A 24,916-nucleotide genomic window follows, 5' to 3' on the forward strand; every position below is an offset into this window, starting at 1 on the left:
GTGGCTAAAACTTCCAAAACTATGTTGAGTAATAGTGGTGAGAGTGGGCAACCTTGTCTTGTTCCTGATCTTAGTGGAAATGGTTTCAGTTTTTCACCATTGAGGACGATGTTGGCTGTGGGTTTGTCACATATGGCCTTTATTATATTGAGGTAAGTTCCCTGTATGCCTACTTTCTGGAGGGTTTTTATCATAAATGGGTGTTGAATTTTGTTGAAAGCTTTCTCTGCATCTATTGGGATGATCATATGGTTTTTCTCCTTCAGTTTCTTAATGTGGTGTATCATGTTGATTGATTTGCGTATATTGAAGAATCCTTGCATTCCTGGGATAAACCCCACTTGATCATGGTGTATGATCCTTTTAATGTGCTGTTGGATTCTGTTTGCTAGTATTTTGTTGAGGATTTTTGCATCTGTGTTCATCAGTGATATTGGCCTGTAGTTTTCTTTCTTTGTGACATCTTTGTCTGGTTTTGGTATCAAGGTTATGGTGACCTTGTAGAATGAGTTTGGGAGTGTTCCTCCCTCTGCTATATTTTGGAAGAGTTTGAGAAGGATAGGTGTTAGCTCTTCTCTAAATGTTTGATAGAATTCTCCTGTGAAGCTATCTGGTCTTGGGCTTTTGTTTGTTGGAAGATTTTTAATCACAGTTTCAATTTCAGTGCTTGTGATTGGTCTGTTCATATTTTCCATTTCTTCCTGGTTCAGTCTCGGAAAGTTGTGCATTTCTAAGAATTTGTCCATTTCTTCTAGGTTGTCCATTTTATTGGCATATAGTTGCTTGTCGTAATCTCTCATGTTTCCTTTTTAAGAGTGCTAATTGTAAAACATGGCAATGTATTAATTTTATATTTGAACATATAGCAATATATATTTTCGAAATTGTTTACTCAGGACATGAAAATTAAGTTCAATTAAAGTGAGATTGAATCAAATGAATATTTTTAGAGCCTTTTAACTATAATCTCTATATACTTAATGTCATCAGTTTCAGAACTCTTCTAGTGGGTAGAACTAGCTATGTTCTCAACATAATCATTTCAGGGAATGTTGGTAGATTGAAGAGATACCCAATAAAGCTGCAAAGTTAAGGGAAAGGAAGTTCTCCATTTTAAAAAGTTCATTAGTACTAAAATTCTATGTATATGTTGTAGCTTCAGAACGTTTCATAACCAGGAAATAAAAGAATTGCATTAGAAGCGATGCTAGCATGTTACAAACTAGCGAACATATTAAGTGTTAATCTGAATATTTTCAGGTGCTCCAAAATGATGTATTAGCCCATCAGTCCACCGTGGAAGCCGTGAAGAAAGCAGGAAATGATCTAATCGAATCAAGTGCCGGAGAAGAAGTCAGCAACCTTCAGAACAAGCTAGAGGTTTTGAATCAACGCTGGCAAAATGTTTTGGAAAAAACAGAACAAAGGAAGCAGCAGCTGGATGGTGCCTTGCGCCAGGTGAATGAGAGAATAAATCCTGAAACTTTTTGGTGCCTTCAAGACCAAGATGACATGGCATTTCTTTTGTTGGTTTTCACACCCCTGTTTAGTTTTTATACTTCAAGGAGAAGAGTAAAAAAAAGTGGGATAAAGGACAGAGCTGAGAAGAACACAGCTCTCCAGTTCTTAGCATGATAGTTTTATTGCTGGTTCTCCTGCTGAAGAAGAGCAAGTGGTCCGGAGGCCCCTGCCCTTGTTCAAAATGCATGGAGAGGCTTAGCAGGCTGGGATTGTTTAAGCTTCATTTTTGGCTTCAAAGTGACCATATCTGGGGTCCAAACTTGAACCTCTCTCTCACTCCAGGCTAAAGGGTTCCACGGCGAAATCGAGGATTTGCAACAGTGGCTGACCGACACAGAGCGCCATCTGTTAGCATCCAAGCCTCTGGGAGGTTTACCGGAAACAGCCAGGGAACAGCTTAATGCCCACATGGTAACTATATTATTTCCTACAGCTCTAGCCTCAGATTAAGAGACTGACTATTTTGTGTAGGCCCTGGTGATAAACAAACTGTGGGAGAAGGTTTAAGGATATCCAGTTTTGCAGCAGAAATCTCTATATATAAGTGCTAGAAACACTGTTGATTAAATTTTTAAAGTCAGAACCTATTCTTTATTTTAAAGTTTAGTGTGTCAGTGTATGAAAAGAGGTTTTAGCAGTCTAGGCAATTTTTAGAAGCAGACCTTCCCCCATAAAATGATAAACTTGTATGGATAGTAATATAACATTGGGTAAATTATAAACTGTGGCTCCTTGAGTGGAAAGAAAAATCCCTAAAGGAATCAAAATGGACTTAACAATTACTGCTGTGAGCATGAGATTCCCACCCAGTTTCATGGAAGGCTGGAAAATAGGTTCTTGTTCTGTGAAAACGAAGTTACATATTTGCTCCTTTTAATGGTGATGGGGCCGTATCTTCAACCTCACACCCACCAGGTTTGGATAAGAGGAGGCTTCTGTTTAATTGTCTGACCCGGAGCATCACATCATGCCTGTGGGCTGTTCCCGCCCAGAGTCTGTAGCGCTGTCAACTCTTAAAGATAAGGAGGAAAAATAATGAAACTTGAGACTCTGGCTTTCTTTCCTAGAAGTATGGGCTGAGAAATTAAATTTAGACTACATTTGACCTATTGACATTTCCTATTCGTGTCCCATCATAATTTAGCTCTAGAAGTTCTAAGAGAAAACAGTCTTTTTCAAATGTTGAATGCTTCTTAGGAAATAAAAGTAGAAGTACTTAGGGATTTGGCAAAAGAAATGGGCCATTGTACGTGAAAGTCTGTACTCTTTAGTCATGCCTAGTGTTGTTGTAAGATCTTACTAATAAAACTGCACTTGTTGGGAATAATTTTGAATTTGATGATTTGGAGAGGAAGTGACCATCTTGTAGGTGGAGTGAAGAAATACAACAGAAGTAACATCTTATTCATTTCACAATTGCCATGAGCAGTTAAAATGAATCCTATTAATCCTATAGAGAATTTCCTAGAATCTCTATTCCTTCTTTTAGAAAATCATTGTGTATGTCGTTTTCTTGTTGTTAATATGTTGTTTTCTTGGTGCTACAAGGGACCCATTTGTTCACTGAAAAAGTAATTGACTAATTAACTCGGGAGCACTTGTCTTTTCCATAAAATCTGGCTGTCTTCCAGATACCTCCTTACTTTCCTAGAAGTACTTGCATAGCTATTACAGTCCATTAAGTATAAGTTTAATGAATTCTTGAACAAACATGCATGAGATGGTTCTCTAATAAACAGATATTTTTAAATGGTAATTTAGAAGAGTATAAGTAAAAAGTTGGAAAGCAAAGAGCTTATCTTTAGAATATTTTATTTTAGAAAAATATTACTTATCAGCATATTTGGTTTGGGTAGGATGTTTGCTGATATCATTTGCCAGATTATAGAATTCCATGATTTAAGAAATTCTAAAGAGTTACTGATACTTGTAATACTGTTTTAGTCATGTTCTTTTGATTTGGTTCTGTTAGACATGAAGGAAACTAGAAAACTTGGAGTATTACTGTTTCCTGAGATTTAGCTGTATTTAGAAGCTTTGCTTTGATTAAAAGCTTTCAGTGGGTGATATTGTAAATATGTTGAGAGAGGGATTTTTTTAAGGTTTAAGAAATTACAAAGTTTTGAGGCAATAAAAATATTCTAGAATTAGTAGTGATGGTTGCACAGTCTTATGAAAATACTAAAAACACTGAATTCTAGACTTTAAAATGCTGATTTTTATGGATTATATCTCAATTTTAAAAATTAAAAAGTTGGAAGTATTAGATAGTATGTAATTTTTCAGTGGGAGCTATGATTTGACTCACATTGTAATTGAATCAATGGAATAGAACTGGTCTTACTTTTGACGTGAGTGTAACTGGTGTTTCATTTATCTTAAATTCTAAATTTGTTTAAGCAGTATTTTTATACTCTCTATAGAAGATACACACTGCATTCTAGTTGAAAGCTTTAAAAATGTTATAACTGAGAAGAATATTCATAGGACCACAAGTTTGGCTACTGTGATTCCAAAGTCTGTGTCATCAACTTAAATGTCTTACTGTACTGGGTCTTCACCTTCTATCCACTGTGTGTCTTCTGAGCATAGAATTAAATGATACCAAAAAACCAATATTACAGTTGTTGTGTTGTGTTCCGAGGAGAGACTTAGAGAACCCATTTTACAGAGAAGGAAATCGAGGCTCAGGGAAGTTACGTTACTCGCCCAAGGTCACACAGCTGATTGGTTACTGTACATTGAAACCTTTCTTGATAACATTTAACATTACTGCTTCACGTGTGGGGTGGATTGATAACAATAGCACCATTTCTAAGACTTCTTGGTAGGCAGAGTGTGGCTATAGGTTTAGTTGTTCTTTCAGTATAGTGGAAAGTTTGAATGTGTCAGGGTTATTCTGTGTGCTGGACGGTGTTGAGTATATAATAAGGGGCTTGGGATTGATGACATGGAAAAAGAGCTCTGAGATTTTGTTCTCTTAAAAATGATATGACTTGCGGGGCGGGGGGGATATCTCCATTTAGGAAATCTGTGCTGCCTTTGATGTTAAAGAAGAAACATATAAGAGTCTGATGCAGAAAGGCCAGCAGATGCTTGCAAGATGCCCCAAATCTGCAGAGACAAATATTGACCAAGACATAAATAACTTGAAAGAAAAATGGGAATCAGTGGAAACCAAGCTCAATGAAAGGAAAGTATGTGCCTTGATGAATATCATAGAATGAATGTTTTCATTGCTTCATTTCATGGGTCTTACCTTATCTCCGAGTAGAATTGTCAGTGGAACATCTAATGATTCATGTTTAAATTTTCTTTGTATACGTTTGGACATTTCATGGGCTCAGCTGAAAATAGTATTCTGTCTTAACGCAGGAGAACACAGTTGAAGAAATCTGTTCAGACATAGATAAAGGTATATCATAGGTCAAGTGTTAACTAGGTATAGTTTAAATCTGTGAACCAGTGGAATTCTGGGTGGTTAAGTAATTCTAATCACACTTATTAAGCAAAAGGCAGGCTGTATGTCTGGCGGGAGTGGGGAGGGAGGGAGACCAAGAAAGTGAGATGATTGTACATATAATAAGCACTTACATAACAAAAATCCATGAGGGAGAATTAAAAATCTTGCTATTTAATGCTATAAAAATGATAGGCTAGGAATACTAGATTATATGCCCTTGCTGACAGAGCATAATGTATATATATTTCATAGTATTTTGACCTCCAAAATGAATTGTATGCATGTCAAATTTTCTTTTTCTAGATTCTATTTAGTAATTCTCTGGTTAATTGTCCCCAAACCACAGTTTTAGTGTATATTAAAATTGTTTTAGCTGCAGTGAGATGCTTCTCACTAAACTTGAAGGGGCTTGGTTAGCCAGTATTCAAAAACTGTTTGGGGGATATAGACTATGCATAAATAAAGTATGGATGGGGAGGAAATCTGCCAGAGAGTGGTTAAACTTGCTGGGGCGGGGAAGGTGGGGAGGCAGGAAACCTTGAATACCATGAAATACTAAATAATCTGTCTTTTCAGGTTAAACTGGAAGAGGCCCTCACCTTGGCAATGGAATTCCACAGTTCCCTCCAGGACTTCATCAACTGGCTCACCCAGGCGGAGCAGACCCTAAACATGGCTTCCAGGCCAAGCCTTATCTTGGACACCGTCTTATTTCAAATTGATGAACACAAGGTAAGCTGCATCCCGGATGGACAGCACTCCCTTCTCAGACCTTTTTAGACATCAGGCTGTTTTAATGGCAAAAGCATAAATTTGGTAGTTTGAACACTTTCTTTTGTCCTTTGAAACCAGCTTATGATCCTGGAAGTATTTTCAAGATAGATCCATTTTTCCTTTGTTTCTGATTGTACCCACCTCCCTTTTTTTGGGAAAGGTCTTTGCCAATGAAGTAAATTCTCACCGGGAGCAGATCATAGAGCTGGACAAAACTGGAACCCACCTGAAGTATTTCAGTCAGAAACAAGATGTCGTTCTCATTAAGAATCTGCTTATCAGTGTACAGAGCCGCTGGGAGAAAGTGGTCCAGCGCTTAGTAGAAAGAGGAAGATCTTTGGACGATGCAAGGAAGAGGGCCAAGCAGGTAAACCTTTATAAAGATCCTCTGAACTTGGCAATGAATCAGGTCTATGTTATGTTATTAAATACACGTTATGTTATTAAAGTGCTTTTATGGCAGGCTGTGCTTTGTGTAACGATCATGGCGTGAAGCCAAGGTGTTTATTTCCTAAAAAGGCCATGGCCTCAGTTTGGACGATGACGTCACTTTCTGACCTGGCAGCAACTCCAGGCCCTGGGGACCAGCCTTGGAAAGACTGATCATATCTTGATATCACAGATGGACTGTTATCATTGGGGCCCAAAAAAGGGCTCCACAGTTTTGTTGTTGGGTTGGTTGGTTTTCCTTGGCCTTTCAACCTCCACTCTCATACTTAGAGTGAGGCATTCTGCTTTTTTATATTGCTACTTGTGTTTAGTTCCAAAACCAGACTTTCTCATGTGTAGCCCCCAGACACCTTTCTGAAGGCATACTCTGGGTCTGAGCTGGTTGTTTCTCTTCACCTCTCCAAATCCGTACACTTGTTGGCAGGGCTTCCTTTCTTCTCTAATATTTGGATACAGCTTCATCCCACCTTTAAATTAACTGTTTGAATCTTAGGGGGCTGCTTTTTTTAATCTAGAGAATCTCACATGGAACTTTCCTTCCTTCCTTCCTTCATCTGTTACTCATATTCTGTTCTAGAGTAAACACAGAGAAGTGCAGTTATGCATCTCTGTACTCCAGGGAAGAGGAAGATGCACCCACCTTGCTTGGCATATATCTTTGATTTTTACTAGGAACTTCGTGTAATAATACTGAGGGTGAATTTTATAATGACTCTTTCTGCCCCATTCCATTGCATTTGTCCAGCATTGGTGTTGGGCGCAGTCATTTGGGGAGCTAGGCTCGGCTGGGTGATGCAGAGGATGACCTGGGAGTCCAGTGTTTCAGCATTTAAAGCTGTCCAGCATAAAATGTTTAAAGGCTGGCGAAATGACACATTGCCCTGTGATTGGATTACAGGCCACGTGTCTCTTTTTGAGGGGGAGGTATGGTATGTCCCATGTAATAAACGAGTCTCTAGAATAGAATCGGTCTCGGATGTTTTTTTAAGACAGTCCTCATGCCAAGCCTGATGTTTTTCTTGCCGTGTGTGCAGCCCTGTCGTCTGTAGTGGAGGCATTTTGAGTTACGAACATCTGATTTACTCAAGTCTCATGGATACCAGTAGCCAGTCGGCCACCCTCTTCCTCCTTTCTCTATCGAGTCAATTTTATTTTCTCAGTCTGTTGAATTGAATTGATAAGGATTCTCCACTGTTCTCGGTGCAAAAGGATGGCATTTCTTCTATTTGTACGGCTTCTAAATAGTTTTGAGAGCAGGACCAGCCTCAGAACCTGTGCATTTGTACCATTGTACTTACCATCCAGTTGTTATAAGCTGTACTGTCTGTAGAAAGACAAGCTGACAGGGACTTCCCTGGCGGTCCAGGGGTCAGGACTCTGTGCTTCCACTGCAGGGGGCACGGGTTCGATCCCTGGTCAGGGAACTAAGATCCTGCATGCCAAAAAAAAAGACAAGTTGGCATCACTAGCTGTTTATTTATTTATTTGTTCTAATACCTCAGGTTTTGGCTCAGATCTTGGCTGTAGTTCTCTGACTTGGGCAATTTATGTGCCTATTCTGGCCTCCCTGTTTTCATGTCTAAGTTGATTAGATTTGTGGGAGGGACGTGTAGGGAGAGCAGGTCTCTAACAAGACAGTCTCCAGTGGACCCTTGCAGCTTTGTGATTCTGTGCTCTCACTGTGCTTAGTATCAAATGTCTTTTTGTTATTTCACTATTAATGTTCTTTGATATAAAACAGTTTTTATTTTGATTACTTAGGTTTTTGTCATGTATCTGTTCCCTTTAATTCCTTGGAAGAAATAATTTATAACTAATTTTCTAGTTTGGTATCCAAAAATAGTACCTACTATTTCTTTATGATAAGCAGAAAAGAGACCACAGCTGAAATCAAGTATATATAGCACCGGAATAGTTCAAGGCTTTAGACGCGAAAGATAATTGTTTTGTTAGAACTCGAGTATTGTGGGTGCTCTTAAGTATAAAACCAGTATGTGAGGCTCAGGCATTGATGTGAGGATTTGTATAGCAGCAAGAAAGATGTTGAACTGTCTTTGCATTAAATAGGAACGTAATGCCCTCTTTTTGTTAAAGTGAATTTACAAACTTTATCCTTTCCCTTCTCCCTTTTTGTACCTCTTTCTTAGCATAAGAATTAAACACCACCTTAGAAGTAAATCCAGATCTGTCAAGAGACAACAGTGGAAGCTTACATTATTATTTTTTTAGTTTTATTGACGTATAGTTGATTTACAATGTTGTGTTTAATTTCTGCTGTACAGCAAAGCGATTCAGTTATACATCTATCTATTCTTTTTCATGTTTTTTTCCACTATGGTTTATCCCAGGATATTGAATATAGGTCCCTGTGCTATATAGTAAGACCCTGTTATTTATGCATCCTATATATACTAGTTCGCATCTGTTAATCCCAAACTCCCACTCCATCCCTCCCCCACGCTCCCTCCCCCTTGGCAACCACAAGTCTGTTCTCTATGTCTGTGAGTCTGTTTCTGTTTTGTAGATAAGTTCATTTGTGTTGTATTTTAGATTCCAATCAGAACAGCAGACAGAAAACCAAATGAAAAAAAATGAAAAGCAGTGTAAGAGACCTATGGGATAATACAAAGCATGCCAGTCTACGCTTACATTATTTATTAAACAAAAGAAAGGGTGGGACGTTCTGCCTGATGCTCCCTAACTGCTTCTAGGCTCACTTCTATTTTTGTTAAAGCTGACATGTTTGAATGAGTTATAACAAAGTGACCACGGGGCATGACCACAAAAGCTGAGCGTCAACAAGACATTTTGTAATCTGCTGATGAAAATATTCTTTCTTGTTCTTCTTCAGGGAGAATTTTGAATGTATAATTGTTAACATTTTCATTAATATCAATTTCTGTTTAGAAATGTACTAGATTTCAAATCTAGTGAGTATGCCTGAAAGTTTTCTGGACAAAGATGTGAATTTCTTTTACAGTTCCATGAAGCTTGGAGTAAGCTTATGGAGTGGCTGGAAGAGTCAGAGAAGTCTTTGGATTCTGAACTGGAAATTGCCAACGACCCAGACAAAATCAAAGCACAACTGGCACAGCATAAGGTGGGTCTGCAGTTAAGAAAAGCACATTGTATCGTTGTATATCTCAGGGTCACTTTTAAATTCCTACCTGATTGTGTATTTATTCACCACTGGAGAAAAAGGCTGTCCAACGTGGACCTGTATTAAATTTAAAACCAGTTGCCCTTTACATTGGTCAAGTGCTCATTCCATTATGATTCCAGGGTTAATTGTTAAAAGAAAACTCACTGAATTAAAACTGGAAATCTTCCGCAGTCTAAAACACATAAAGGACTTCTAGAGGCCGAACATTGGCACTTCGGTTTATCACAACTGCCTTGTCTTGTAATTTCTTTCATAGACCAAATGCCATGCAGAACATAATTATGTACTAAAAGGAACGTAGATTTTGCCATATATATTCCTACATACAGTGCAGTGGGGAAAATTGGTTGCCACTTCCTAAATTGGTATTACTGTGTATGTGTGTGAAATTCCACCCCTCCCCTCAAAGACACATAGTCACTGGCTTCCTTGTGTAGACAAGAAGATATGGAGACACTGTGTTTTATATTTTCTGCCTTTTATATTCCTACCACATGCCATTCAAAGAACATCCCTCCCCCCATCCTCCCCAACTCTCTTGAATTTGGGTCTTTCTGTTATTCTGTTTGTAAAGTGATCATCGGCCCTCAGGGTAAGGATGTGGGTAAAAGGAGACCGTCCCTGCAAAGCATTTTACAATCTTAGGCATCTACATATAAATCATTGCTTGAAACATGATAGCTTTTAAAATGCTGGAAAAGATTGAATGATATAAGTTTTATCATCATCAGAACATTCTAGCCCTCGTGTTCATCCAGGCTGGTTGCTTCCGTCAGTGGGCCTGACCAGCTGCAGGGGTCAGGATCCTAGGATGATGGGGGAACATGCTGAGGTCCTTTCTTTGGCTGGATGAGGGCTTACGAGTGGCTTGTCCTGATGGCCCCTCTGCCTGGGAGCTGCCCCATCTAGCACTGGCAGCCCAGAGATGGTGACCAGCACCCTTTCCCGTCCCCTCCTTCTCAGAATAGAATGCCTTATGTGAACTTGAGCATAGACGTTGTGTTACATAGTCTGATGAAAGCATACGGCATATTTAAAGTAGAGAATCCTGGAAATAAGAATGTGTGAAGAACCCTATTAGATTTCTTTTTCCTAGTGAGACCTGTCACCAGTCACCATTTCTCTGAGATAACAGGGTACGTTAAGCCTATCTTAAAAGAAGTCTTTTCTGTTCATCGTTTGGATACTTTTTGTCTTTAAAAAGTTTGACTCTATCCTGTATTCAGCTGTAACATTTGTTTTGTATAAGAAAATCTGTGTCGATACCATGATTCTAAAGCTAGCGTTCTGTTTCGAAAAACGTGAAAAACATAATAATTACAGAAAACAGACTACAGAAATAGTGACATATTGTGATGGGATTTATTGCCAAAAAATTCCCAGATGTAGTTGCCTCCTATTATAAAAGATATATATAGTGTGGTATTAGTGAAACACTTCAAGTGTGTAACATTTTTAAGGCAATACAATTTATTAGGTAATTGTAACCTCGAGGTTATTTTGGGAAATTACATTTGCATAGCATTTTACTGCCTGGGGTGATTCTGATGTGCTACCAGGATTGAGAATCTCCATGTTTGTGTTTCCTTGATATTTTATGAGCTTTTAAGCTGCCCATGAAGTTGACCTTTTTTCTTCTCATCACTGAGATTATGTATTCAATAGCAGTTGTCTTACTCTTTCTATTAAATGTTTACAAACACCCACAAAATGCAAGATGATGCTAAGGGTCCTACAGAGATAATACCCCTGCTCTATGAAAGCTTATAATTGAGTTATATAGAAAGATTACAATTCATCCCTCCCCCACATGCGTATATACACACACAGACATGAAGGGTTCACTAACACTGTAAAAGCTGAAAAATACAGGTGTCATATTAGCCATGTAGCTGTTTGGTAGTGGAAAGTCATCTATAGACCTTCAGAGACTTGGGTAGGGTGTTGTGGATGTGAGGAGGGACGTGGCCTCCCCAGGTATGCCTAGAATGAGTGGGTCCAAACACAGAACCAAAGCTATGGTTCTTTTCCCCTTATCCTGGCTCACAGATAAAATACATGTAACATTACAGTGAGAATCCAAAATGTGTGACAGAAAATCTTTTTGACAATAAAAAACAACTGTAGTAAGTTTATACATTACTGGGTCATTCTGTGTCCAGACTGGACCCATACTTACTCATAGAGTATTAGCTACATTTTCCTCTCTGGGCTCGTGGGTCTCTCAATAGTTTATTAGCAATTCCACTTTACCATAACTATTTATACTGTTTGTAGTTTATGTCTACAAGAGATTCAGGATTTGTTTTGCTTTGAAATTGGTTTTTTTTTTGATACTACTAGGTGCTCTTAATAATAATAGGTGCTTGATAATAGTAGGTGCTTAGCTTCTGCCAAAAGTTAATCCTTCCATTTGAAAGTTTAAAGGTTCTTCTCTACCCTGGTGTGTTCCCTGTTGAGTACGCACTACACCATGTGACTTGATGATGGCTGATGTCTCCATTTATTTAAGAGGAATGCCTTTTTCACTGTCTCTTACCTATTTGTGTATCAATCCCAAGTAGAAATGCATGCTGCTCTCTTGTTGGATGTACAGGAGTTTCAGAAATCCCTCGGAGCCAAGCATTCTGTCTACGACACCACCAACAGGACTGGGCGTTCTCTGAAGGAGAAGACCTCCCTGGCTGACGACAACCTGAAGCTGGATGACATGCTGAGTGAGCTCAGAGACAAGTGGGACACGATCTGTGGGAAGTCGGTGGAGAGGTGAGATGCGCCTGACAGCCGCTCACTCACCTTGCTGGACCCCTGGCAGCTGTCACGGTCCTGGCGCTCTGCAGGCAGGGTTTGGAACCTTGAATACACACCTCCTTTGCCTGGAGAATGTCTGCTCATCCTCGATGCCCCGCACACACAGTGCCTCCCCCAGAGGCTTTGCTGTTCAGTATTATTTACGTTTAAGTGCCCGGTTCATTCAAAAATGACATCCTTCTCCAAGCCTCCCCGCATCTCACATGCGACTACAGCGCCTGCCTTCGGACTGGTCCCCAGGTCTGCCATGGTCCTCCTCAGTCCCGTTTCCACATCACCAGTAGGCCTGTCTTCTTAAAGTATAAGTGGGATCTTGTCACCCCCCCTTCCCCCCCAACCCCGCTTCATACCCTTTAGGGACTAACTCTTGGATGTGGATTAGGATACAGGCCCCGTCACTGTGGCGAGCAGGGTCCTACCAGCCTGACCCCACCCACCCCTTCCCAGTCTCCCTCCTCCTCACTACACTTCAACCATGAAGACCCAAAATGTTAAAAAAATGTTAAAGTAGCTAAGAAAGTTAAAACAGTAGTTGAAGAGTTCACATATCTTATACATGTTTCCAAATTTTTCATTGATCCTTAGTCTCATTACTTTTGTCAGTATCCAAATTGAATAGAATATCATATTCCATTCTAGGGAACTTCATAATAAGTTTTTAGTGTTAGTCTTTTTTGTTGTTGTTGTTGTTGTTTTGCGGTACACGGGCCTCTCACTGTTGTGGCCTCTCCCGTTGCGGAGCACAGGCTCCGGACGCGCAGGCTCAGCGGCCATGGCTCACGGGCCCAGCCGTTCCACGGCATGTGGGATCTTCCTGGACCAGGACACAAACCCATGTCCCCTGCATCGGCAGGCGGACTTTCAACCACTGCGCCACCAGGGAAGCCCTAGTGTTAGTTTTTCAGAATCAATAAAATCTTCTCTCAGAAGGTTACATACTTTTTACAGTGTCCTATAAATGATTTCACGACAATTCATATGGCATTCTTGAAAAGATAGAAAGTCACAGTGATGAACAGATCCATGAGTGGCAGGTGTCTGCCGTGGAGGCAGACTGTGACCAGGAAGAGCCAGCCTGAGGGAGATCTGGGGTTGATAGACTGTTCTGGGTCTTGACTATGGTGATGTTACATGAACATATACATGTTTTAAAATCCATAGAACTGTACACCCCAAAGGTCAAACTTACTGCATGATACTTTAAAACACAATTTAATTGAAAAGGCATATTTTTATGACGAAACTAAAGGGCCCGTGAGGTGGTGATGAGGGAATTTTCCTGGAACAGGTGCCATGGATTTAAGCAATGAAAAGAAAATTGGAGAGAAGTTTGTTATTTTCTAAGGAAAGCAGAGAAACAGCAGTGAGTCCGAATATACTGCTTTTCCTCTTGAGGTCTGCTTAGCCTTCGTGGATGTTTCTTAGATGTTTGGATATAGAGGGCAGCTTTTTTGTTGCTCAGATTGATTTTTTCCATTTTTTCCCCTAGACAAAACAAATTGGAAGAAGCCCTCTTATTTTCTGGGCAATTCACAGACGCCCTGCAGGCCCTCATTGACTGGCTGTACAGGGTTGAGCCCCAGCTGGCTGAGGACCAGCCTGTCCACGGAGACATCGATCTAGTGATGAATCTGATCGATAATCACAAGGTATTGTTATCTGGGACATTTTATTTTATCTTGCTTGATTATTCTGAATGTAGAGGGAACTGTAACCACTTAATTTAGCTTTGTAAAAATCTACAGAGTATCTGTCATGCTACATAATAGTCTTTAATACTGAAATATGTGACATTTGAGGAGAACAAGGAAGCCAGCTTTAAAAGTGATGCAGGAAAATTACTTCAGTATCAGTGAAATACTTTGGTTTTAAATTTCCCTATCCGAAACCTTGCTAGAACTTGAAAAGTGATTTCATTGTCTGGCACTTTAAAACGTTTTTCAAGAATGTTTTAGTATCTTTTGTTATTCATTTAGGTAATTATGTGATATAATTTAAAATCGTTCGTTCGGTGACCTGGAACTAGGTCATTGCTGAAGTGCTAGATGTGTGACATGATCTGTGGGGGTCATGATCAGCTGCTTCTCTTTTTCTCAAAAACGGTTTTAACCTTGCCCCTTGACCTGTAGCAGTTTAAGAGACAACAGCGTATGCCATTAGGGATTCAGTTATTACTTCAAGAAAATTGGTTTCCTTGCCGTCTCCTGATATGTATGTCAATCTGTTGTACAAATCAAAGGTGGTATTTGAGACGTCCCAGAGATATACTGAGTGTAAGGTCCTAAATTGTGATCAAATACTGTTACAACTTAAAGAACCTTGAAAACAGCATGAGGCCCGGTACTAATGTAGGATGGTTGGCTTTATATATACAATTTTCTTACAGCACTACACTTGAATTCATGTCATATTCCTCTCTATAATTTTTCAGTTCAGAAAACGTATTTCATTTTAAAATGTTCTCTTTATACCTCCCTGCTTATGCTATTTTGATCTTACCTGTTCTTTTTAAAATAATTGGTCCTTTTGCATATTTATTTCCCCTTTTCTCGTTCCATTATCTCATTATACCCATAGAAGAGAGTTTGTTATGTTTGAACATTAACAGAAAATGAGAGAATAGATGAAGAACATTGATCTGGCCTACAAACATTTTAAAAACTTTAAATTATGTTGCTTTGCCTATATTGAAACAAATGTTTTGTGCATGATTAATACAAACTTTTGCATCCCCTGGCACTCCTTCAATGACTGATGAATAATGTAATGTTACTTTGTACATAAATGCCATTTTTAGAAGCTCACTGTCTAAATATTTACTCCCCTAGGCACTTGGCTGGTTTTTTATATACTAAAGGTCAACAAGAATGAATTAATCATTCAGCATTAGTAATACAATTGGAAGCCCCAATAAGAAGTTTAAGTATACAAAGTACATTGGAAAGCCTGCTCAGAACCGTGGGACTAGTCCTGTCACAAAAGGGAGAGTTAGACACTGTACCTTGTATCTGTGTGTTTGTGCATGTGTGTTTGTTCATGTGTGTGTGTGTGTGTGTGTGTGTGTGTGTGTGTGTGTGTGTGTGTTTATCTCTGCGGGCACACCTCATTTAACACTATCAGAGTGAAATCAGCAAAGAACTCATCACACTGTTTCTGGATTATTTTCGACAGTCTCACTTTTATGAATGGTCTGAGTATCAGAATAGAAACTCATGGATAGAGTCAGAAGGATAAAATGTGCTTGGTAATATTCATTTGTGATGATTTCTTAGAAGAATAAGCTGATTTTAGTTTATATATGAAGTTGGTTATTTGAAAGATCTGGTTGCAGACAGACTCTTGGGTCAGAAATGGATTTAGTCCGGGACCAAAAGAAGCCACTTTAACCCTTGGCACATCAGAGTTCATCAAAATTGGGTGGGAGAGAAAAATAAAAAGCTTTTCCTCCAAGGTGACAGATTAAGGAGTCAAGCCTCTAAAATTTGACGTTATGGGTTAGTGCCCAGGATCCTGTGAAAGCTACAACAAAGGATTGTTAGAGGAAAAAAAAGAGGATGTGCCAGCCCTGCTGTTGTCTCCAAGGGCTGCTTAGTTACCGGTCAGTCTCTTAGGTGTGTTTGCTGATGGAGAGCAGTGTGGTGGCCAGCACACACTGGGCGCACACAGTAATGATTCCAGAGGGATTGGGACACCCTCACAAAGTATCACAGAAAAGAAGTTGTGATGCATTTTTGCATGGGATTGAAATAAAGAAGGGTGACCACCATTCTTTAAGTCCAACATGTCATTTAAAAAATAACATTCACTCAGGAAAACATTACAAAATTGAGGAGCAAATTGATACAAGCCTAGACTTGACGGTGCCCTCACAGGAGCGGTGTGTCTTGTCTTATTTTCTGCAGATTCTGCGGAAAACGTGGGTCATTAAACTGTAGGTCTTGGAGAGCCATACATGATGTTATGTGCACATACATATTTCATATAGTATGTCTTACTGTTTGGGCTTTGTAATTTAAAATTAATTTTTTAAAATTTGGTCTTAGGTCTTCCAGAAGGAGCTGGGGAAGAGGACCAGCAGCGTGCAGGCCCTGAAGCGCTCGGCCCGGGAGCTCATAGAGGGCAGCCAGGATGACTCCTCCTGGGTCAGGGTCCAGATGCAGGAGCTGAGCACACGCTGGGAGACGGTGTGTGCACTCTCCATATCCAAGCAGACCCGCCTAGAAGCAGCTCTGCGCCAGGTAAAGCCCTGGGGTTACAGCTGCTGGGTGTGCTGACAAAGATCCTGCACCCCCAACAGGAACCGCTGTTCTGAAGGACCACAGGGCTCCTGTGTCTCAGCCAGGATAGTCATGGGGAGGAAGTCCTTAGAGCATCATTGCGTGGGTCCGCTCCCCGCCCAACTCCTCCCCAAAGAATTTAAATGACTCAACAGAGGGAGGCTTTCTAATCTTCCCGTAAAAGTGCTGTTTGAGTCTTTTTTTCAGCTAGAATGTATAATGGGCTGCCATTCATCTCACATCAGATTGTTAAAATGGTGAATTATTCTTCACATAGGCCTTTTTGACGGATTAGATGTTTTCTTACATTTGTAAAATGCAGCACCATGTATCTTTATCTTTTTAATGGGAATAATGGATATAATGAATCAGTTTAAATTTAAGACTTTTTTTTTCCACTGAGAGGAAGACTTGACTCTACTAACAAGCATGTTTGGGAATCTTTTTTGGGGCGCATGTGAACCATTAGGCAGAGGAGTTTCACTCGGTGGTCCACGCCCTCCTGGAGTGGCTGGCGGAAGCGGAGCAGACCCTTCGTTTCCATGGCATTCTCCCAGACGATGAGGATGCTCTTCGGACTCTCATTGATCAGCATAAAGTGAGTTACATAAATGCTCAGTAAAAATAAGTGAGAAAGACAAACAAAGTAGAGAAAATGGACTCATGATTGCAAATACCAACTGCATGAATATCTTCCTTCCTGAGAAGTAGTGAAAGATCTGGTATGTTTGAGAATTTATCTGTATCCTCCTTCCTTACATAGGTGTGTCCCCATGCAACTACACACATGTGTGTGTGGCTATTTTTGTTTTTTAATGTCGTCTTTATAGAAGGTGGTTATTTTAAAACTAGTCACTCTGAAGGAACCCTCCTAAACTGTTGGTGGGAATGTAAGTTGGTGCAGCCACTGTGGAGAACAGTATGGAGGTTCCACAGAAAACTAAAAATAGAGCTGCCATATGATCCAGCAATCCCACTCCTGAGCATATATCCAGACAAAACTATAATATACTTCAATTAAAAAAATAAAATAAAACTAGTCACTCTGTTTTCCTATCTCCAGGAAGCACATTTTTCTAGGGAACTCTTTGGCTCCTGAGCAAAACTGGTCAATTTTGTGGCACTTAGATGTGCATTTCAAAGATGAAACTTCCTTACTGAGCAGTATGACATTTATCAAATTATAACCATTAGAATTGTCAATTAATGATTTTTACCTTTGTAAGCAAGACAAGCAAGTAGTTTAATAACTGGTCTTCAAATTTTATTTTTAAACCTCTGCCAATTCTGTTTTTAATCAAGAGCTGCTTTAAATTCTTTTGAGAAGTAACCCATTTATAAATTATAAATAAAAAATGGATTATGTAAGTAGATATACTATTAAATAATTAACCAGGGCTTCCCTGGTGGTGCAGTGGTTGAGGGTCCACCTGCCGATGCAGGGGACACGGGTTCGTGCCCTGGTCCGGGAAGATCCCACATGCCGCAGAGCAGCTGGGCCCGTGAGCCATGGCCGCTGAGCCTGCGCGTCCGGAGCCTGTGCTCTGCAATGGGAGAGGCCACAACAGTGAGAGGCCCGCGTACCACCAAAAAAAAAAAATAGTTAACCAAGTAAAAATCTGGCCGTTGAATTTTCAGGTCAAAATTATTCCCGTGGCGATGCATAGGACTAGCAAAACCCTTAAGAGAGTGGTCCAGAGAGTTCTTAACAGATAATTTTTTTAACCTTTGACTCTAAAAGTCAGGAGTTAGCAATGCTAATACTCAGTGTAGTATTCTTCCACCTGGGGTGTAGTGTTCTGAAAATTAAGTATCTTGAGGGGTTTTTTCTATTCTTTTTTTTTTTTTTGAAGTATAGTTGATTTACAATGCTGTGTTAATTTCTGCTGCACAGCAAAGTGATTCAGTTATACACATATATACATTCTTTTTTTAAATATTCTTTTCCATTATGGTTTATCATAGGATATTGAATATAGTTCTCTATGCATTACAGTAGGACCTTGTTGCTTATCCATTCTATATATAAAAGCTTACATCTGCTAACCCCAGCCTCCCACTCCATCCCTCACCCAATGCATTCCCCCTTGGCAACCACAAGTCAGTTCTCTATTTCCATGAGTCTGTTTCTGTTTTGTAGATCACTTATATCACATGATATAAGTGATATCATGCGGTATTTGTCTTTCTCTTTATGACTTACTTCACTTAGTGTGATAATCTCTAGCTGTATCATGTTGCTGCATGTGGCATTATTTCATACTTTTTATGGCTGAGTAGTATTCCATTCTATATAGGTACCATCTCTTCTTTATCCAGTCATCTGTCAATGGACACTTAGGTTGTTTCCATGTCTTGGCCATTGTGAACAGTCCTGCTATGAACATAGGGGTGCATGTATCTTTTTGAATTATAGTTTTGTCTGGATACATGCCCAGAAGTGGGATTGCTGGATCATGTGGTAGCTCTATTTTCAGTTTTCTGAGGAACCTCCACACTATTCTCCATAGTGGCTGCACCAATTTACATTCCCACCAACAGTGTAGGAGGGTTCTCTTTTCTCTACACCCTCTCCAGCATTTGTAGACATTTTAATGATGGCCACTCTAACCCGTGTGAGGTGGTATCTCGTAGTTTTGATTTGCATTTCTCTCATAATTAGTGATGTTGAGCATCTTTTCATGTGCCTGTTGACTTCAGTGTATTTAGTATTGATGTCAGCATTTCCTATAAACGGTAAAGGATCTTTTTAGTACCACTGAATAACCTGGTGTTGAAGGTCAAGTTGGAAATACATAATTAATTCCATTGTAGCATGGGTGACATCATCTTTGGTGACTTCTTATGTTAATTACGATGCTCTCTCAATGATGGGCTGCTTACGCTATAGCAATGAAATATTGCCTTGTTGTTAATAAAAGGGATGCGAGCTTGTATAACATTATCTGGAGGAATGAAATGCTGCATACACTTTTTCAAGTTGAAGCTGGCCTGTAAGAGCAGGAAAATTACATCACATTTACTGTACATTTTTGATTCAGTTAAATATTTTGAAAATCTAGTTTATGTTACCATAGGCTGACCATCAGCTGCTTTGGGTTCCACTGACATACTAGGGTTTGGGTGTCAAGAGTGTCCCCTGAAGCCCAGGGTGCATATATGCCCTACAGAACCGAGGCTACCTGTGGTATCACCACCCTCACAGCAGGGCCAGGAAACCCCCAGAAACATCAGGAGGCAGGCATCCCGGGAGGGGTACTGGTTTCAAGAACAGATTATCTTTAAACATTTTAAATTAGCATACAATTGCATGCAATTTTATAAAGTGCTTCTCTGTAATAATATTTTGCAGTGATATTGTTCGTTCTGTTTCATTTCTTTTGCTTCCCTTCACACATTCTCACCAATAGAAGAAAAACAGAATATTTAATTTCTTAGACTAGAGCCCTCTCAATATAATCCAACTTCTAAAATTGGCAGATTTTCCCATGTGAGCACAAACCACTGAGGCAGCACTCAGACTGGCCTGGAAGAGCCCGGGGTGCTGTCAGGAGTTGGTACCCAGTCCACAGTGTTTCCAGTGGGAGCTGGGCACCCAGTGTGGGAGTGATTAAAAGTACATGATTGGATCAGCTCGCCTCTGGAAAAGCACAGCTGTTCTTAACCTTCTGGTTTTCTCTTCCTAGTAAAGTTTGTTTCCTTTCACTTAAAAGGGGTCTGTTTTGGGGAAAATTAAAATATTTTTAAGGTAGGTCATGACATTTAAAAAGTAGGTCATCAAAGTCTGTGAGTCTGTTTCTGTTTTGTAAATAATTTCATTTGCTTATGGTTACCAAAGGGGAAAGGTGGGGAGAGGGATAAGTTAGGAGTTTGGGAGTAACATATACACAGTACTATATATAATATAGGTAACCAACAAGGACCTACTGTAGTATATAGCACAGGGAACTACTCAGTGTTCTGTAATAACCTATATGGGAAAAGAACCTAATCTGAAAAAGAATGGATATATGTATATGTATAACTGAATCACTTTGCTGTACACCTGAAACTAACACAACATTGTAAATCAACTATACTCCAATATGAAATAAAAATTAAATTAAAATAAATACATAAATAAAAATAAAAAGTAGGTCATGTTAGCAGAGTAATTGAACCTGGACTCCCCAATGGTAAAAATGTGGAAATAAAGGTTAAAAAGCATTTATTCACTCACACAGGTACAAAATTGAATAAGACACAGTCTTTTGATCTTGTGGACCTTAACAATCTAGTAGCTGTGCATATAAACAAAATATTTTATTAGAGTGAAATGCCAAGGTAGGAGGCGTATGACAGCTGCTTCAGAGGTTTAGAAACAAAAGGTCACTAGATGTGAACACCTATACTTTCTGACCCCCTGGTTACACGGCGTGGGTAACACAAGTGCCATCCATCCCCTGGCACCCTTGTCAGGTGTGGAAGGAATCCTTCTTAGTGTGGGTTCCAGGTAGATTGGAGGGGTCAGTGGATGTTTGAAATTCAGTGCAGGGTTTGGGAAGCATGTGCCCCACAAGCGTGTGCCCAAATGCCTCACATTTTGGGGGGCAAAAGTCCTCATTTTTTAGCCCCGCTTTCAGAGTTCTGTGATCCATGAATCTGTGGGTACAGTTCTGATGGTAGAAAGTAAAGTATGTGAGACATTTATAAAAAGGTTGATTTGACAGCCTTCCAAAGCCTGTTGAGGTGTATTCATCCTTCCAGGGCTGAGAGTGGCTCTTTTTACTGCCCTTTAAGGGACATTTTTCCCAGAGGCTGGCCGCTGTCAGGCCCACTTGCTCCAGACTCACTCGACTCCTTCCCCACTGGACGCTGGGCCTTCTCTCCCACAACCCAGGCCTTTCTAGTTCCCTGCCAGTCTGCTGTCTTCCTTGGCACTTTTTGGATACACATTCCTATCATCCCTGACACGGTTAATGCTACTTTGAATACTAACCTCCTCATCGTATTTGCTAGAACGTTTTTTTTTTTTTTTTGCAATCCATATTGTTTCTATCGCTGGCTTAGTATCTGTCCCAATTCTTGCCTCTACGAATATAATTATAATGTATTCAAATTTAGGAGAGTGTCTTTTTTGTTTAATGTATTTTGTAAAGCATGAGATAGTATCCTGTAGTTGGATCTTGAGATAGTGTGAGAAGGTACTTTATCCGATTAGGTACTTTGTCCCTTCTCCTTTGTCCCTTCTCCTCCCTTAATTCCTCACTCGGTGGATGATTTCCAGCTGTGAATAAACCAATGTAAGTTCTTGCTTATTGGTTTAGCTCTGACAGTCCAGTGGACGTTGCTGGCCTTTTAGTTTCAGCCCGTGAGTCTTTGTTTATGCTGTAGGAATTCATGAAGAGACTGGAAGAAAAGCGCGCTGCCCTCAACAAAGCCACCAGCATGGGAGACTCCATCCTGGCCATCTGCCACCCAGACTCCATCACCACCGTCAAGCACTGGATTACCATCATCCGGGCCAGATTCGAGGAGGTCCGTGCATCTCAGTCCATCTTTAGAGCAGCTGGAGCTTTGAGAGTCAGGGGAGGGGGCGTGGAAACTCGGGCAATTAATGACGTATTTATGGCTGTGGGAACCTAAGGGCTTATGTTCTTCACAAGACCATTCTTCTGTGTGTTACCTGTCTCTGCCACCCACTTTTCTTTAAAAAGTTACAAGCATTCTGCAGCTATGTCCCTGAAACTATGTGGTTCACTGTAGGACTTTCTGTCCACTTCCAGATCACGTCTGTTGAATAGGTTTTTCAGAGCCGTCTATGCTTGTGGAATGAATTGCACACACAAGTGAATTCATTCTGTATTTAAGATCTTAGCTATTTTTATTTCCACTCTGTGCTACACAGAGTGAGCATATGTGATTCTTCAGGGAATGCATGTTTGAACTTAAATTAGCAGGCAAAGGGAAGCCTGGGTGATTGACGTACATCTAAACTTCTGAGGGTGACAGCCATCACAAAGGGCTCCTGGGTCCTCCACAGGCTGGGTCTTGGTACCACTGATGGGATCTAGAAAGACCAGAGAGTTATGGATCTAGCCTGGGATGATCCTAATTTACATTTAAGTGTGGTGTATGTTACATCAGTTACATTATTCACTGAGATGGAAGAAATTCAGAGCAGTTGTTTTCTCCATCAGGTACTGGCCTGGGCAAAGCAGCACCAGCAGAGACTAGCCAGTGCCCTGGCAGGACTCATCGCCAAGCAGGAGTTGCTGGAAGCCCTGCTGGCCTGGTTGCAGTGGGCTGAAACCACACTGAGCGACAGGGATAAAGAGGTCATCCCGCAGGAGATTGAAGAGGTGAAAGCCCTCATTGCAGAACACCAGGTAAATAGATGTCATCCTAACCTGCCTTCTCAGACACTGTCTTTGCTTCACACTGTACTTCTCAGAAGACTGCTCTGTGCTTCTTACCTTCACTTCCTCAGACACACTCCTCAACTCCTCCACCGAGTTTCTGACGCCACTGCTGCCCTGGAGCTTCTCTCTGGAGAGTCACTTAGTTTTGCTGGTGTCTCCTGCCCTGTGTGACCTTCCCACGCTCCTCCCTTTCGGCCCCATCCATGGAGCTGTGCTCGCATCTCAGATGGGCTCCCCCCGTCCCTGTGCTGTGCGGCTGCTTCCCACTATTGCTGTCGTATTTTGATAAACGTATAAGATATCGATGCCTGTGATGGCCCTGAAGTGTCTCTGTCAACCGAGGCATTAAAGTGTCAGTGTCCTCCAGTGTGACAGACATTCCAGAAATGTGTTTCTTCACTTCTCACTTTTTTCTGCCTTCTCCTTTTCCCATCACTTTTCACCAGTCTCTGCCCTTGCCACAGATTCCAGATACAGGGACACCTGGTCACCCATGATAAAAAGTCCAAGGAGATGAGATAAATGGCAACATAGTCAAACCTTTTAAATGTAAACTTGAACCTGAATGACTTTGACCCTCCTTGGTAGAGTAGATTTATTGATAGGGATATTTTAAATGTATCCACATTTATGTGGATATGCTTTATGTCACTGTATATCAAAGCCATCTTAAGTATTTCAGATATGTAGGTGAGATGTGTCGCAGGAAAGCCCTAGAGACACCCCAGCTAACTCGTTCCTTTGTAGACAAATGCTCACTTTAAGATTCTTCAGGGAGAGCTTGGAAGCTTGGTCCTGGCTGGTGCACAGACAGGTTGTGTTCCTCATGCAGCTGCTCCCCCTGTGGTCTTCAAATAAAACAAGTTGCTTTTGTAACACTGTAGTTACTTATCACCTATTAACATTTTGTAGTCTGTAAATACTGTATTATGATGGTTAGATTTTTTTTTATCCTAGATAAAACATGTTTTATTCTTTTTTCAGAAATGATAGTATGGTCCTTTTATCTTCTCGTTTTTAGTTCATTTCTAAAGATGTTTTTCTCTGATATACTTGTATCTAGTTGACATCATTTCTTTCTTTCAGACCTTCATGGAGGAAATGACCAGAAAACAACCTGACGTGGACAAAGTCACCAAGACCTACAAGAGGAGAGTGGCGGACCCCTCCTTACATTCCCACATTCCGGTCTTGGATAAGGGGCGAGCAGGAAGTAAGCAGTGGCTAATTTCTTTAACATGAGGATGGTTAAGCAAGGAAGTTAGTTTCCTTTTATTTTGAGTTATGGTTTGACATTTTGGAGCCATAGGTGATTCTACATGAGCTCTCAATCATAAAAGGTTTTCTTTCTTTTTTTTTTTTCATTAATTTATTTATCTTTGGCTGTGTTGGGTCTTTGTTGCTGCATGCGGGCTTTCTCTAGTTGTGGTGAGCGGGGGCTACTCTTCGTTGCGGTGTGCAGCCTTCTCATTGCAGTGGCCTCTCTTGTTGCAGAGCACGGGCTCTAGGCATACGGGCTTCAGTAGTTGTGGCACGTGGGCTCAGTAGTTGTGGCGCATGGGCTTAGTTGTTCCACGGCATGTGGGATCTTCCTGGACCAGGGCTCGAACCCGTGTCCCCTGCATTGGCAGGCGGATTCTTAACCACTGTGCCACCAGGGAAGTCCCATAAAAGGTTTTCTTGAAAGAATATGTGGGCTAAGTATTATAGCAACTTATTTAAAAATAAAGGAAAGGATAAATCCAGGTCTCTATATGTGTAACTTTATTTGCTCGAAGTGTATCTTTCAGATTAGCCAGAAGAAATCAGGAATAACTTTCAACAAGAACAGAAGTCATCACCCCCTTTGAATTGACTCATTCTGCTTCTCTTATATAAATAACCTTAAAGTGGAATGGAACAAGAATGACCATGACCTGGATAAAGTTCATGACCTAACTGTTCACTAGTAACCAGCAATCTGATAGATTTTCCTCATGTTCATTTGACTTGAGGCTCTATTTACTGACTTCTCAGGCTGTCTTGACCCAGCGAAGTGACATTAAATACAATAATA

At 40.4% G+C, this 24,916-nt stretch overlaps 1 protein-coding gene across 21 annotated transcripts in view; it reads left to right on the forward strand.

The window, feature by feature from the left end:
- DST (dystonin) overlaps nt 1-24,916 on the forward strand; it is a 497,966-nt gene that overhangs the window by 457,056 nt on the left and 15,994 nt on the right. For 20 of the 21 annotated variants that reach the window (XM_027126873.1, XM_027126884.1, XM_027126861.1 and 17 more), the window contains 13 exons: nt 1,261-1,458; nt 1,804-1,932; nt 4,548-4,718; nt 5,561-5,716; nt 5,919-6,125; nt 9,189-9,308; nt 11,968-12,137; nt 13,672-13,831; nt 16,226-16,420; nt 16,929-17,057; nt 21,833-21,976; nt 22,639-22,827; nt 23,947-24,073. In XM_027126873.1, coding sequence (XP_026982674.1) covers nt 1,261-1,458; nt 1,804-1,932; nt 4,548-4,718; nt 5,561-5,716; nt 5,919-6,125; nt 9,189-9,308; nt 11,968-12,137; nt 13,672-13,831; nt 16,226-16,420; nt 16,929-17,057; nt 21,833-21,976; nt 22,639-22,827; nt 23,947-24,073 — 2,095 coding nt within the window. Of the gene's footprint in view, nt 1-1,260; nt 1,459-1,803; nt 1,933-4,547; nt 4,719-5,560; nt 5,717-5,918; nt 6,126-9,188; nt 9,309-11,935; nt 12,138-13,671; nt 13,832-16,225; nt 16,421-16,928; nt 17,058-21,832; nt 21,977-22,638; nt 22,828-23,946; nt 24,074-24,916 lie in introns of those variants that run through there. The other variant, XM_027126872.1, reaches the window with a different exon arrangement.

The sequence above is a fragment of the Aethalodelphis obliquidens genome, unplaced genomic scaffold (assembly GCF_003676395.1).
Source record: "Aethalodelphis obliquidens isolate GAN/ISIS:26980383/991018 unplaced genomic scaffold, ASM367639v1 scaffold31, whole genome shotgun sequence".
Lineage (NCBI taxonomy): Eukaryota > Metazoa > Chordata > Mammalia > Artiodactyla > Delphinidae > Aethalodelphis > Aethalodelphis obliquidens.